This window comes from Achroia grisella, unplaced genomic scaffold, assembly GCF_030625045.1.
Source record: "Achroia grisella isolate CSIRO2021 unplaced genomic scaffold, CSIRO_AGI_Agris_v1 utg546, whole genome shotgun sequence".
Lineage (NCBI taxonomy): Eukaryota > Metazoa > Arthropoda > Insecta > Lepidoptera > Pyralidae > Achroia > Achroia grisella.
In genome coordinates, this window is record NW_026712931.1 from 6,349,991 (window position 1) to 6,366,433 (window position 16,443).

The window sequence follows — 16,443 nt, forward strand, 5'->3', positions numbered from 1 at the left end:
AAAATTCTACACTCCTTCTGTATGTAAACTGCATACAGAAGGAGTGTAGAATTTTAATATTTTTTTTTTATTTTACGTATAAAAGATGCAATAAATCAGAAAAAATATACATTACATAACACACTCTTTTGTTTATTGGTAAAGTCTGTAGTGAAGTGTGTGGGAATAGATTGATATTATGTGTCTATAGTATGAACCGTAATAATGTTCAAACATAATTTAAACTCATTATCACCACTAGTATTAGATAGGTATGTCATTTTGTTATTTCATTTATGCACCACTCCATTTACTCAATTGTTCATAGATTGACAATGAAGGCATAACATACAATCAAATAGATCAATCAAATCGAACAAAACAAATGTATGCCTAATTTCTTTCCCAATCCTGATGATAAGTCCTTTCTAACTAACCAATTTTACTTATTTATGTGAGTCCCATACTAACATTGTGTTATTGTGTGAAATATTTCTTTATTTTGCCATCGATTCCCCGTCCAATTCAAGGAAGATCGAATTCTATTTCTATTTCTATTATGTCAGTCTGAGCCGAAGTTCGAACCAATAGGGGTGCTCTCAGATTAGAATTGTATCCATCAGACAGGAGTTGACCTTCAGCCGCTCCATGTCTATCCGCGAGTTTGAAGTGCCATTTGTACTTACCGCCTATCGTTCGTTGAAGCTGTAAAGGCCAGTTGCAAACAACGGTATTAGAATAGAACGAAAAAAATATAGGTAGCACCTACTTGCACTGAAGTGACATAATTTAAATTGTAATAACACAAATTAAACAAGTCTGCAATTGAGATTTTGTAAATCCACGGTAGAGATAAATTCGAGTCATAATAATCCAAGAGATTACACAGAACCTAAAACTTTTTCCACGTATAATCGGTTGTATTCCACATAAATTATCTTCTCTCTCAACCCTCCGAATAAAGTGAAACTCCGCTAATTAAACTTTCTGTGGCTTATACCGATCCAAATTTTAAAATTTACTTCAACTGTTCCTTACCTGGCAAATACAAGCAAGCAACTTTAAAATATCAATAGTAGAATTAGGCTAAAGCAAATTTATTGCCATGTTTCATACAGCTTAGAAAAAATTAAAAGAAAGAAGGAACTACTTTGTTTGTTTGTACAATACAAAAGATAAAAAAATACTTTACTGATATTAAAAAATATTTGTCTTTCTACCATCGAAAGCTATTTAATCTAGACCAGAGCTAGTATTTTTTAGAAGTCTGCACCGGTACCACCTTATCCTCGCCTATTTCAGCCGGTAAACAGCTTGGTTTAGTAAGATGTGTTTCGGTTAGTGTTGGAGATTAGATAGTGAAATTAATAATAAATGCACATAGTCGACGGTTATCGCTTACCATCTTGTGAGCCGACACCTCGATTACTGTTGAAATTACATAAAAAAAATCTAGCTAGAATTTGAAATATCAGTCGGTATTCCATGCGGGTAGCGCTGCGGGATACAGCTAGTTCTTATACAATTTTGTAAATAGTATGTTTCTTATTACACTTGTTAGATGTAGTAATGTTTGTATCATAAATTTAAAATATGCTAAATATCACACGCTGCTGTAGATACATAATTGACATAATTAGTTTGACAAAGCGTGTAAAATAATACGAAAAGGGGTTGAAGCATAAGGGGTTGGTTGATACTCCATCATCGATTGTACCTAACATTACTAAAGTACGAACACAATAAACATATTCCCTGTCCCTTGTAGAATCTTATGGTAGAGTTTCACAAGTTATAATTCATTAATGATAAAAATAAAAATTTTGTTTTCTGTAAACACAAAAACACTGTAATGTTTCCAGTATTATTATTATTGTTACTGTCTCTTAACTCAGCTTTTGCTTGTTTTTTACGCTTTGTGGCCTATACCACACTTATGCGGTTTTTTACTTTATGTGTGCGTGTATTCGTGTGTAAGCGTGTGCATTATTATTATTATATTATGTATATGAGAGTGTAGGTATATCAGTAGGATTCCAAATTAGATTGTTTATAATTAAAACCACAATAATCTAATTATTTCTGTGTATTTATCCAAAAAACGTTGACATAAACAAGATAATCCAATTATTAGACACAGTAATATTATTTTGAGACTTTCAAATGTCAGAATTAGGTATAAATATAAAGCACTTACCATACAATATTCATTACAGAAAATTGATAATCGTAAGTAGTAATAAAATATCATTGACAGTTTAAACAGAAAATTTGCACAATTGTCGATATTCCGATGACTTTACACTTGACACGGCTGAAAATGTTTTATTTTTAATCTATATGTTTATTGCAATTCAAAATTATTTCAACTAACAATCAGAACATTATTTATTTATTTATTATTATTTTTTACTACATACAGTGTGTGAGAAGTGGCTCATATTATATTTAATTTAGTATGTCATTTTATATCATTTGCTATATCAGAAACTAATTTTATTTATTTATTTGTATACTTTACCGGATTAGCCTAGCAAGGGAAGCAAAACGGCCACGTGCACTAAGGGCCCCGGGATGAAATAGAAAAGAGGTTCTATTTGAACGAGTAACAACAAAGAATTAGTAACAAAAATGCTTTTAAATATTTATAAGTACTTTCCTCTAATTGATTCAAAATCTATAGATTTGTTTTGTTTTTAAGAACAGTAACCAAACTATGATCCAGTTGAAAGAATTTGCTACACGCCCCTGCATTTGCTGTCTTAATCCGGTACCATACTGCATACCATAATGCATTTAGTGTTCCAAATATGTGTTAAATATTTAAATAACGTAATGGTATTCAATTTCTTCTCAACACATAACAAATTAAAGAAAAAAAGCTTTTGTAAATAATCTATTTCATCTATTTAAACAAATTATACGACTCTGATTTTAAACACGTAAATTTCAATTAAAGTAGCTGATTTTTTGCTCCACGCCTCATAGTATAGTACAGATGACACATCACTAAAACGTCATTGTCATCATCATCACTATACGTTCGATTAAACAAATGTAAGATATATCATTTCGGTTATTAGATTGTATTAGACTGTCGTTTAGTGTCCTATAAATAAAAAAACTAAACTTTTGCTTTCATCTGCACAATACTATAAAGCGCGTAGTAGTCATAGTAAATATAATTATAATCAATACATAAAATTATTATTTTCAATATTATTTATATAACCTCGGCGACCGGCGTAGCTTCAATAATTTGAACAAGCGTTTGAAGAATTTTAGTATACACACACTTATTGGTGCAAACAAAATTGTGATTGTATCAAACATGCTTTCCAAACATTTGCGTTCATAGCAATCAGTCAGTACTCCAGTGGAGTTATAAATTTAAAATATTGAATTATATTTTTAAAAACTTGTACAGTACAGCAAAATGTAAATGTAATGTTTGTTCAAACTTTAACCAACACCCAAACACCTCTGTGTAATATATAGGCATTTGCATATTTGAAGCTGCCTGACGCCGACTTTAGGTAGCTTGATAATTTTTGCAATGCATTTCAAGACCTGCATACATATAATAAATGGTGTACAGATTCCCTATTGTTGAATCGGTATTGATATACTTAATGTATATATAAGAATTTATTCCCTAAAGCCTGAGGTTTGTGACCTATATAACAAATACAGATTAGACCGTATTCGTAACGACAGACTACCAATGACCGGTTTTAATATAAATATATATGAAATTAATTTTTTAACTATAGAACATTTCAATATAATAATGAAAATAAATCACAGTTAATATTGAAGGCTATTAATTAAATAACGTAAGAAAATTACTGCTGTCAGACAAGCGAAAATAATATGGAGATAAATATATGGCGGTTTTATGTTCATTATTATACAATTTCAGTCGTTTCGTGTCAGTTAAACACTATTCCATTCCTCCATACATTTTGGATGACTATACCTTCCCAGCCACAACGTTCCACTAACATACTGTTACATATTATTGCATAATAAATTGTCAACACAATGCAATAATGGCGCTTCTTCCAAATATCATAAAATACATTTTACAGCACCAATTCCTATATTCACTAGCCATGAATATATACACTTCAAAATAATTGTGCAATTTAAAAAAAGTCTATTAGTCCGAAAAAATAACACACCACATTAAATAATATATTAATATGCTGCTTTATATATTATCGATTGATTAAAACTCACGGACTCAAGCTGCCCACGTTTGCAGAAGTTGAACAAGCATTTTTTTTTAATACCATACTAGTTAAATACAATTCGGTATAGATTTAATTGCATCTTGTAAGAACTATAAATATAAAAGCAGCCATGACGCATATGCCTATATAATTATTAATTTTGCATTAACTACAATGTCTCGATATAGAAATAAAAATATAATTATATAAGGTGGAAACAATGAATATAAAGGACGAAAATATCAATTATGAAATGTTAATTCAAGCATATTGAAATACTGATAGTATTCATTTATTTATTTACTTAATTTATTTACTCCTTGCAACTTTTTTTTTCTCCGTTTACGTTCCGTTCACTTTTTCAAGATGTTGTGGGAACTGTTATTTATCTTTAGTATACATCTATTACATAGATACTTCTATTATTACCTGAGTAAACACTTAAGCAAATCTTCGATTTTATTAATCCCATTTCGTTCATTCCATGTAATTGATTTCTGATTGCTACTAAATTAATACAATATCATTATAATATTTATTACATACAAATATGTAACCAAAATTTTATACTTTTCCACCCTATACATCAATGGAAACAAAAAAAATATTTTTAATAGCTCTGAGTAAAAGACTAAGCTGCACCTTTTTTGTTATTTAAATCAGCATGTACCTATAGGCCTTAGTGTTTCTAATCTATACTCTTTCAATTACTAGCCGTCTTTAGAAGTCTTAATCGTCCATAATAAGCAGAAAAAACACAGTAAGTTTTCAACCCCTAGTAGGAAACCCCATCTCTAGTAGAACCTTGGACTATATCTGCAATGCTATGTAAACTATGTCTGGTAATTTGTCCTACCTGACTTTCCATCTAAATATCTAATGAAAACAGCTGGCTGCTATGAATTTTATACGAATAAAGCAAATAGAATAATTTTCTAATAGTAAAAATAAACCAGCCTCTAAGTAAGTCATTCATATTTCGTATACAAGCACGTCCCAGAATATATTGCTCTCACATTTTAAGCCAACAGACGAGCTCTTTGGAGCTTTTTATAAATAAAACATATTCCATTGATTATATTTTCTAATAGCTTGCATTGACGATTCAGATTCCTGTACAGTAATACATATTTTCCGGAAATAGAGTATTCTAGAAAAAAAGATCCCGCTTTTTCTATAGATCGAAACTTCTACTTCATTCCAAATATATCAAACGTTTACATTATACATTAACCAACATTTACATAATAAATTATGCTAGTGTAGTTTCACTACATTTTACTACAATGAAAAAATATCATCTGCGAGGATTCTAGCACCTCTGTCGTTGGTAATATGCTAATTTCATGGATTACATACACAATGAGAATCGCGTGTACAGATCGTATGTTAATATAGCAAGATGAAGTGTGGATAATGTCATGGTGTTGTCGCATCTGCGCACCGCCGTGATATTACGACAGTATATAATGTTAATAATGATCGTATTAAAATGTACAAGAAATACAATTGGCACATTGATACTTCGAGCCGGATATTTATAAAGATTAGCTCTAATTACTCAATTCAAATTATTACAGAAACAAGTAAATGGTAACAACAACAGTACATTTACGAATACATATTATTCAGTACCAGACATATTTGCAATACATCATTCATCGCTTGTATAATAAATATCCGAATCGATTTATTATGTGATTCACAGACATCAGCAGTTTAATGAGACAATTATAAACATGTACTACGAGATGTTGTCATGATCATATTAAATTAAAATAAATATTTAACACTCCTAAGCTGAAATAACAATATGTTACGCACTTAGCTATATACACATAACTTAGTCTAAACATAGAATTGTTAAATTAATAACCGTTACGATGAATGTCCCGTAATGACTTGACAACTCACTATTTGTAAATCACAAGTGAAACTCGTAAAGAGTTACTTTTTACCCATACGTTTGCGTCTGTAGTCCTTATTATATTATGTCAACTCATTGAATTGGGCCAAAGCAGTCTTCACTCTGGAAAAAAAATCAACCTTTTAATAATAGACACTAAATTTTTAGGCTTATACTGTTCGCGAACTAACTCATTTGAAAGAACGCACCCTAAGGCGAACTACGTGACTACTTGTCTTCTTAAAACGGAAATAAATAAACTTATTTTTTTATATAGCGTAGTAATAAGTGATTCCGAGGCCTATAGATTCGCCAGCCTGTGTGTGTGTGTACGTACTTGTCGTGCAGGTGCGCGGCGTCGGTGCGCGCTCGCAGCAGTTTGAGCGCGCGCAGCACGCCGAGGTCCGCGAGGCGCGCCTGTCACGTGTGTGTGTGTGTGTGTGTGTATGTGTGTGTATATGTGTGTGTGTGTGTGTGTGTGTATGTGTGTGTGTGTGTGTGTGTGTACGTACTTGTCGTGCAGGTGCGCGGCGTCGGTGCGCGCTCGCAGCAGCTTGAGCGCGCGCAGCACGCCGAGGTCCGCGAGGCGCGCCTGTCACGTGTGTGTGTGTGTGTGTGTGTGTGTGTGTGTGTGTGTGTGTGTGTGTGTGTGTGTGTGTGTGTGTGTGTGTGTGTGTGTGTGTGTGTGTGTGTGTGTTTGTGTACGTACTTGTCGTGCAGGTGCGCGGCGTCGGTGCGCGCTCGCAGCAGCTTGAGCGCGCGCAGCACGCCGAGGTCCGCGAGGCGCGCCTGTCACGTGTGTGTGTGTGTGTGTGTGTGTGTGTGTGTGTGTTTGTGTACGTACTTGTCGTGCAGGTGCGCGGCGTCGGTGCGCGCTCGCAGCAGCTTGAGCGCGCGCAGCACGCCGAGGTCCGCGAGGCGCGCCTGTCACGTGTGTGTGTGTGTGTGTGTGTGTGTGTGTGTGTGTGTGTGTGTGTGTGTGTGTGTGTGTGTGTGTGTGTGTGTGTGTTTGTGTACGTACTTGTCGTGCAGGTGCGCGGCGTCGGTGCGCGCTCGCAGCAGAGAGAGCGCGCGGCTGCACGCCGAGGTCCGCGAGGCGCGCCTGTCACGTGTGTGTGTGTGTGTGTGTGTGTGTGTGTGTGTGTGTGTGTGTGTGTGTGTGTGTGTGTGTGTGTGTGTGTGTGTGTGTGTGTGTGTGTGTGTGTGTGTGTGTGTGTGTGTGTGTGTTTGTGTACGTACTTGTCGTGCAGGTGCGCGGCGTCGGTGCGCGCTCGCAGCAGCTTGAGCGCGCGCAGCACGCCGAGGTCCGCGAGACGCGCCTGTCACGTGTGTGTGTGTGTGTGTGTGTGTTTGTGTACGTACTTGTCGTGCAGGTGCGCGGCGTCGGTGCGCGCTCGCAGCAGCTTGAGCGCGCGCAGCACGCCGAGGTCCGCGAGGCGCGCCTGTCACGTGTGTGTGTGTGTGTGTGTGTGTGTGTGTTTGTGTACGTACTTGTCGTGCAGGTGCGCGGCGTCGGTGCGCGCTCGCAGCAGCTTGAGCGCGCGCAGCACGCCGAGGTCCGCGAGGCGCGCCTGTCACGTGTGTGTGTGTGTGTGTGTGTGTGTGTGTGTGTGTTTGTGTACGTACTTGTCGTGCAGGTGCGCGGCGTCGGTGCGCGCTCGCAGCAGCTTGAGCGCGCGCAGCACGCCGAGGTCCGCGAGGCGCGCCTGCCGCTGCGCAGCGCCGGCCTCGCTGCAGCGCACCAGGTTGCTGGCGACGAACAGCGCCGCCTCCTGCAGCTTGCTCTCCGGGTGCGCCTGCCGTGATCACATACCAGAACCGAGCCATTACAAATGACGTATATACCACATACATTTTTACCTATCTACTCGCGGGAATTCGTACGCGCACTTGTTGGCATATTCGTAATAACTTTTTTGATAGTAGATTGGAATGCAGCAAACACAAAAATAACCGGAAATCTTTTTACAATACGTTTAGGAAAACTTAATCAAACCCGGTAACTCAACTATCTGACATTAAAGTGCACACAAACGAACACTGTAAAATTGTTTTATTTATTCTTTAATAATATATGGGCAGTATTCACCTTTTTATAAACATTCAATTATGTCCCATGTTTCCATACAAATAATGCCTCTGAAATGCTTAATCTTAATCCATAAACAATCCATAAACAAGATACCAAAGATTAAAAAACATTTAATTTTCTTGTGTATACCAAAATAAAACATACACGTAAAAAAACAAAGTAAACATTTTTAAACTAAATCAATTGATCACAACTGATACTCTAACAATATTCAGCAAACTTACCAAATAATCAACAAGCTTCCTTAGTACATCCTCATTGGCCATAATGAAATCGCGTGCTCTCTCACCATCACCAATATTTCCTAGTATACACAACGCCTGCTCCTTCACTTCTGCAGGATACGACCCCTCTAACACTACTATCACTGCCTGTGAATAATAAGCATTATTTCAACATCAGCCATACCATAAAATATTTTTTTCAAATCGGTTTATAAATGAGTTAGGAAGAATATTAAAAAAATACTGCGCCTTACAATACAGAGCCAGGGTGGGGCGACCACCCTGGCTCTGGTAAGGTGCCTAACCAAATCTAAAAAAATATCGAACAACGATACTTAATATCCGTAAGAAAGTTCATACTCTACAGTCAACACAAAAAATGTTGCTACAGGATGTAACCGTTGTGTATGAAAAAAATAATCGGGTTAAGACTGTGGGTATAGTTTAATAGTTACATAATATTTTAGACTGCCGCCCCACCCTGAGCCCATGCTTGGCTATGACCATGGTTAATCTATGTGACTAACCTGCATAACTTGCGAGGAATATTCACTCATAATGGCGTCAATATGTTGCCTAGTGGAGAGCAAGTTCCGTAGCAACCCGAGTGTCTTCATAATGACGCGCGTGTCGCTGTCTCCGAGCAGCCGGAACATTTGCTCCGTGCCCAAACAACACAGGATACGCTGTTTCACTTTTTGTTCGGCCTGAAAATTAATATTACTTATACTACGTCGCCAAATAGGTTAGACTACGGCAACAATAAACATGGTGATTGAAAAAAAATATGGAAGTAGGTTAGTAAGTACCTACGCCCTAAGACTGGTCTGGACGTACAGCGCATGCGCGTCGACCAATAGCAGCGCTCCTCTCTCGTTTCCAAAAATGTTGCGGTAAAGTGCGCAAAGTTAAATCAAATCAAATATCACCAAATGAGATGAAGTGGAGTGTATTACACATTCAAGTCAATCGTAACACATTGTTACTAACTTTAGTGATGCTATGTACAAAAATATTCGATTTGAAATTTGATTCCAATAAAGGTTAGTTAATAAAAAACAGAATTATTTTTTACAAAGTTTTTCAAGTTATAACACAATGCAAGTAGAATTAAAAAAGTCAATTAATTCGAACAATTACCTTCAAACAACAATTAGAAAAACCTTCCTTTGTTATTTGTTAAAAATGTAAATAGGTATTTAGATTTTTTATACATAACAAAAATACATTACAATTTAAATTTTAATACCTGAAAGGCCATATTCATAAGCGCCCATATGCCATTAAGTCTTAAGGCCGCTTCTGGCCTTTTTGTTAAATTACATAGCATTTCTACAGCACCTGAAATAAAAAAATATGCTAATACGACTATGTATATATATGTATAATTTAAAATCCTAACAATGCCAATGGGTATTTTTAATTTAACAGATTTTTAATTTCTATTAAATACAATACAAACAAAAATTTTGTTTTTTCATAGTATTTGTAGATTCTGAACTCATTATACTACTAACATACAGTAATACTACTAATAATGACCAACTGTTTAGAAGTCCTAGATATAGAAATATACACTATTGGTGTATACAAATAAATAAATAAATAAATAATGCTTGCCTTGTAACAGAGGAATTATCACACCCTACAACATACATCACAAAGTAAACTTGATATTACCAAACCTTGGTCTAACATTGGTTCTTTGGCCGGTGAGAACTCGAGTAATAGATTGCACAGTGTTGAGGAGCCAACTGTGAGCAGTTCGGTTCCGGGGGAATCGCTCAGCAATTGCATCAATGGTTTCCATACGGCGTGATCCTATAAAATAACACACAATATGATTGAATTATATATTACTAGTAACTGACACACGTTGTCCTGTCTTAACTATGAATATTGAATTTGCATTGCATTTCTACATAATTCCGCGCAATTAACTTAATTTTTTCTTCCTAGTCCTGGCAATAACAAAATCAACAACAAAAAATAGGCGAAATTGGTCTTTACATTCATGAGGGATGTCGTGAAAAAGGGAATATGGTTTTCTCTTTGAGGAACAGATTCAAAATCCAACGTTTCCATCCGCATACTCTCATAAAGGTCGACCGAGCAGTTTCGAACATTTCGTCTCGTAAAAAAGGGTACAATATTTCGATGGTTAAGGAATTCTTAATTAATTAATTCTTTCCTAATTAAACAAATACAGTAGTGAGCAACATATACAACATATATAATTACAACTTAAAACAAGGACATACTTTAGGAGTTTTAATCTTATTTACAAGTTTATATCTATACATATAAAATTGGAGTGTCTATTTGTAATACTGAAAGATCCGTTTTTTACTACATGCATATGAATATAAATACGGTACACACACCAAGATAACATTTTTTACCATTTTTGTCTGTCTGTCTGTTTGTTCCGATCTCTGAAATCCCTGGACCGATTAAGAAGAGACTTTTTTTTGGCAGATAGCTGATGTAATAAAGACTAACTTAGGCTATTTATATTTTAGAAAAATAAAGTTATTTTTCCACGCGGATGAAGTCGCAGGTCCAGCTAGTATTTAAATAAAAATGGCGAAATCAGATCAAGATGATAAAAATGTGTATGAAGACAAATAATACCTGAAAGGTAGTCCGCAACTGTTGAACAGATCTTGACAGCGAGTGTAGACACCTCACAGCTGCCAATCTGATCTAAAAAGAGAGGAATCTCATTAATACATAAATCAAAGAAAGAAAAATATTGTAATATATTTTTTTCTGAGCATTAAAATATTTTTAATTTCAATTTAGGAAATTCATCACGGTCCATAGTCTTCTTATAATAATATTATGTCAACCTTCATTGTGACATTATGTTATGCAAATGAATAAATAAATAAAAGCTAGATTAAATCTGTTTCGTAGTTTGATTAAGCGAACAGACAACGGCAGCAACTTCATTTTATACTGTCAAGATATAGACAGTATACCCATTACCATGTTAAAAAAATAGTTATAACTTAGAAACCTACAGATGGCTCTGGATTTTTCATTTCACTGACAATATGCTTCATCAGGCCATGAGTCTCAATAATCCTTTTCCTGATATCCTCGTCATTAGCACCTAGCGACGCGAAGCATTTGAACGCGCCCTGTTTCGCCGCCGCCGATTGACAATTAACTATATCTGCGAGTGAATTCATCAAGTGATTGGAAATAGCTGCGAGTCTTTGAAGGGAAGTGTCCACCTGGGAACAAATATAGGGTTTATTTTTTCAATTTTTCATATTGTTTTATTCACAAATGTAACAAATCTCGTTACACAATAGCACGTCAATAGTAATTACATTTTTTTTAAATAATTATGTCACAATTACAATTTTAAGTATTCAAAATAATAAATTAAATAATATATAACATATATATAAAACTAATTAAAAGTCACTTAATGGAAAATGTCATAATTTTACATTGGAATTCAGATATTCATATTATTAAGAGATAAGCAACAGCATCATATCATATCTACCGTAAAACGGGTAACATATCGGTTATCATGCATAACATCAGGTGGGCCGTCGTAGTCCGTTTGTTAGTCATTCCAATTACATTAAATAAAATTAAGCTTTAATCAAAATTATTTTAGACGTACCGAGGTATTTAAGAAAATATTATATACATATTAAAATGAATGAGAATAGAGAACACACCTCTGCTAAGTAGGCTAATGTTTCTGCAGCCTTCGCTCTGATTTCTTCCGGCATTTCTTTCGTACAGAGTCGCGCCAGACAAGGTAAGGCACCAAATACCACTCTGAAAAGGCGAAAGAAAATTAATAAAAACTCTATAATAATATATAGTTAATATGGGACACAGTTACCTAGATACATCAAAATAATAATTGCATTTAATAATGGCTAGTAAGACAAATCCAATATTGTCTACTAAGCACTGCCGTGTCTAAACTGTATCACCCCTCCTTACATTTTCCTATTGTCATTTAGTATATATGATCAACATTTTTATGTACATATTGTCAATTTATTATCATCTAATAATAATAAATAAGTAATATACATCGTCTCGACCAACAACATTGTATCATTATCGTATCATTAATATTAAAAAAAATAGATTTAATCTAAACATAATTCAAAAACACTTAATTTATATGTTATGCTGAATAATCGTTTTGTTTTATTTTCAATACATCATAAAATAATAAAAACAGTTAATTTTGTACATTAAATATAATATTGTAAAACAAGAACACTGTTTTTACCGAAATAAATTTCTACTAAGTCGACGTAGCAAAGTTTATTTAGTAGATAAACTTTGGACGTAGTAACTACTTGTCTACGTGTCTAGTACGTAGACACATAGGTACCTATCCCTATCTGTTACCTTTATATGCCGCCGAGTTGTTTTGGCCGAAGGCTTATATGACTATAACGTATTGGTCCTCGAAATGGCAACGCACGTGGCACCACGGATGTTCTATGATAATAATTTGTTCATGTTGCTGTTGATGTATATAGGGGACAAGTACCACTTACCATCGCTTACCCCGTCAGCGGTTTTGCCCACCTAGTGACATAAAAAATATAAAAAAAAACAATCCACCTATTGTCGTCGGCAGTGAGAGCGCCAGCACGATGGATAAATGTGAGACATCGTGCTGCTCCCAAAGCTACAGGTAAAGGTTTATCTCGCGACACCAGGCACATAAGATGCTCTGGGATTGTCTTGTCACCATGCCTATAATTAAGAAAATCATCATTATTACTACATATGTATAAAGTAAATTTTAGAGTCATACACAAATTACATAACAAGAATGTCATTATTTGTTGGTTGACCCATTAGGCAATATGACAGTTGGTAAAATTACCATAAATCTATAATCAGAGATTATTTTATAAAACAAAGTCATAAAACATTAAAAAATATGCTCACATATACTTATTTTTTACAATCACAAATTAACAATATTCTGCATACTATACTACTCTCTGACTAAAGGTGTATCCGACAGGCGGAAGTTGGCCTTTAGCCGCTCGATACATCCTTCTGCTGGTTTGGAGTGCTATCTACACTCGCGCCCTATCGTCCAGTAAAGTTGTAAAGGCCAGCTGCAGCCAACAGCATTATAGTAATCCGAAAAAAAAAACTTTCCATTAATATACTACAATATACATACCTAGTGTTTAAAGCTACTTGTGACACGTTGCCATTCTCAAAACACATATTAGCAAGTAATTCCAATGCTGGCAGCGCCCGTGCCAGAGGTGGGGCGGAGTTGCGGCCGTTGGCGAGCATGGCCGCTATCGCAGTACAGGCGCCCGCTTGACAAAGAGCTTCTTGTTCCATGTGACTACCACACCAGACTGACAATATCCGTACCACACAGCATCGTGCTGTTGCTGTTCCCTCGCGTGCAATTTCTGTGTATATATATATATATATATATATTGCTTAATTGTTTATTACAGGAAAGATATTATTATCATGTATAAGTTTTCAATTATTAGCTGTCAAAGTGACATTAATGCCGCATCTGTGAGACCAATTAGAGGACTTCTCACAGATGACCCCCATCAATCATGAGTCAATCTGTGGAGCATCCAATAATTTTTTAAAATGAGATTTCTAAATTCATTAGACTATCCATAGATGGGGTATGTTTCAACAATTGGCTCCTTCGCAGATGAGAGCACAATAATAATGTATTATGTTAAGTTGAGACACATTGTGGACATGATGTATATACTGCGTTATTCAGACTATCTAATTATCAAGTTATGAGGACTATACTATTACTTCAAGTTAAGTTTGACAGAGTACTAAACAAACAATCTTTGTCTATGTACCAAATTATAAAGATTTATTTATTTTTTATTATACAAATAAAAAACTACAAACACACAACAGTTCAATATAAGTTGCATGTCACCTTATCACTCAAGTTAAGGCAAAAATTTCATTCTATGTCACTATTGTTTTGGGCCCCTAAAATCCCAGTGGCCATTTATAAGAGAAGTGCTAGGAGTGATATGGCGAAATAATCATATAGAAATCAGGAGCTTTTTTAATGAATTGTTATTTTAATTAAAATATCAGCCATAATTGTGTTAATAAAAATAAAAAATCGATGATTTCATAAACAGTAAAGGCAGCCAGCTCACGTGTTAGCCTTGTCAGCAACCTCATGTCTGCCGGGAGAGCAGCTATTGGTGCAGGTGGATGGAGGAAGATACTCCGCAGCGCACATAGGGCAGCCTCAACCAACTTAGTGCCAATAGGTACCGTCTTCAATACTTCCACCAATGCTATTGCAGCCCCTTGTTCTACCAATGCCATTACATTATCTAGTGTACCTTTTGCTAGTGAACCTGAATAAAATAAAAGTTATATTATATGGAACAATTATAAACTGCATGAACCAATATTTTACTTCAATAGATATTACACAGACAAACACAGTACATTACATTATGTAAGTTCCCAAATAAAAATAAAGGTTGTAAATCATTGCAACCAAAATACAATACCACCCAATAATAAATTGGAGGGGGTTAGGAATTCCTAAAGACTGGCTAACCATCACATGGTCCCTCCTGAAAGTCATTGTGGTTAATTCCTGTTGAATTTATCACAATCATATAATAAATCTGATCTTATTTGTATCCTATCATCTTCCACTGTTACCACACCAGCAAATACTATTGGCGCAGCAGGCCAATCCACCATTCTATTACAAAAACTTTTCACTGATATTTTGATTATATCTTATTCCATAATAAATATCCAAAATAAAATAAAATAATAATCTATTATATCTAGTTCTGTACTAGAGCACTTAAAAGTGTTGTGGTATTGCACAACACTGTTTTTGACATAACACAATCTATATATATCTCTATAATTGAATCTATTTTCATAACAAATTTATTAAGATATGTTCAGATATTTATTTCATTAAAGGTATATAACAGATTGATATACACACTTTCACATTTATAATATACTAGCTGCTCTTACCGCCTTAGCACAGACAGGTTTACATACAATAAATATATATATATATATAAACCTTGCTCTTGAATCATTAAATTTGTTGCGTAATTCAAAAGATCTAAGTGAACAGACAATGTAAGCGACTTCATTTTATACTATGTAAATATTTCACAAATAATGTTGAACACTCTTAATAAATGCCAAATATAAGTAGGGCACAATTAAACTTGGGTACAATTTGGTTACCTAAATAGAGTTGATAAATTGGCAATAGTTAATGAAAAAAAATATACATAAAATAACAAATATTCTAACATCAAGTTGAACATTACCGATTGTGATGGTGGCTTCAAGTCTTATGTTGGGATCAAGTGCCTCGTCTGACATCAGCTGCAGGAGTCGAGGTACAACTCCTTGCTGAATGACTGAACTCTTCTGCCGGTTACTGCCAATTACTGAGTTTTTTAGCGTAACTAGTGCCTCTACTACCTTTGTTGCATCTGGTGAATACAACTCGTCAATATACGATCTCGAACTCTCAATGTCCTGTGGGTAATAGTTATAGGTTAAGATACAGATGGAATACCATCACAAACATAAAATAATTTAAAAATAAGACTGACTTTAACTTACCATGAATACTGTTATTTGCTGCATTATTATAAAATTTTACGCAGTAATATTGATAAAAATATCTTCCAAAAATATTAGGAAGTTGAAAAATTGAGCTGTCAAAACAGCTGTCAACTCATTCAAATTCGTAGCTTTCATTTCAGATACCGTGATCTGAGCTGTCAATAGCTACATACTCTGTATTAATTAGCATTAATCTGTCAGTATGTTTACATATTTATAATCCTTTTTATGGGTATGGTAACAAATACTTTAAACCACATTATAGTTATTCAATTGTTGATTGTAATATCCATGCGTAGCATTTCCATATAGTTTGTTGTAAAGTTATTATTTTATTAATCATCACAGGCGGAGTCTATC

General features: G+C 34.9%; 1 protein-coding gene across 1 annotated transcript; it reads right to left on the reverse strand.

Moving 5' to 3' along the window:
- Positions 1 to 7,442: 7,442 nt before the first annotated feature.
- LOC131848109 (armadillo repeat-containing protein 8-like) lies at positions 7,443 to 16,181 on the reverse strand. The gene is made up of 15 exons (XM_059197864.1): positions 16,081 to 16,181; positions 15,780 to 15,993; positions 14,616 to 14,822; positions 13,631 to 13,874; positions 13,054 to 13,188; positions 12,141 to 12,243; positions 11,463 to 11,678; positions 11,071 to 11,142; positions 10,122 to 10,257; positions 9,686 to 9,777; positions 8,964 to 9,143; positions 8,437 to 8,583; positions 7,743 to 7,916; positions 7,608 to 7,691; positions 7,443 to 7,562 (listed from the first exon to the last, which is right to left on the reverse strand). Exons 1-15 carry the CDS (start codon positions 16,102 to 16,104, stop codon positions 7,443 to 7,445), a joined length of 2,148 nt encoding a protein of 715 aa, XP_059053847.1. The 5' UTR covers positions 16,105 to 16,181.
- Between the last annotated feature and the right edge of the window lie 262 nt (positions 16,182 to 16,443).

Bases quoted from the DNA above. Each gene is read 5' to 3' on its own strand.
- LOC131848109 (XM_059197864.1), bottom strand. From the start codon at position 16,104: ATGCAGCAAATAACAGTATTCATG. The intron at 12,244-13,053 runs GTGGATTGTTTT...TCGCCTTTTCAG, and splicing joins CTCACTGCCGACGACAATAG to AGTGGTATTTGGTGCCTTAC. The intron at 7,692-7,742 runs GTACACAAACAC...CACACGTGACAG, and splicing joins CGCACCTGCACGACAAGTAC to GCGCGCCTCGCGGACCTCGG.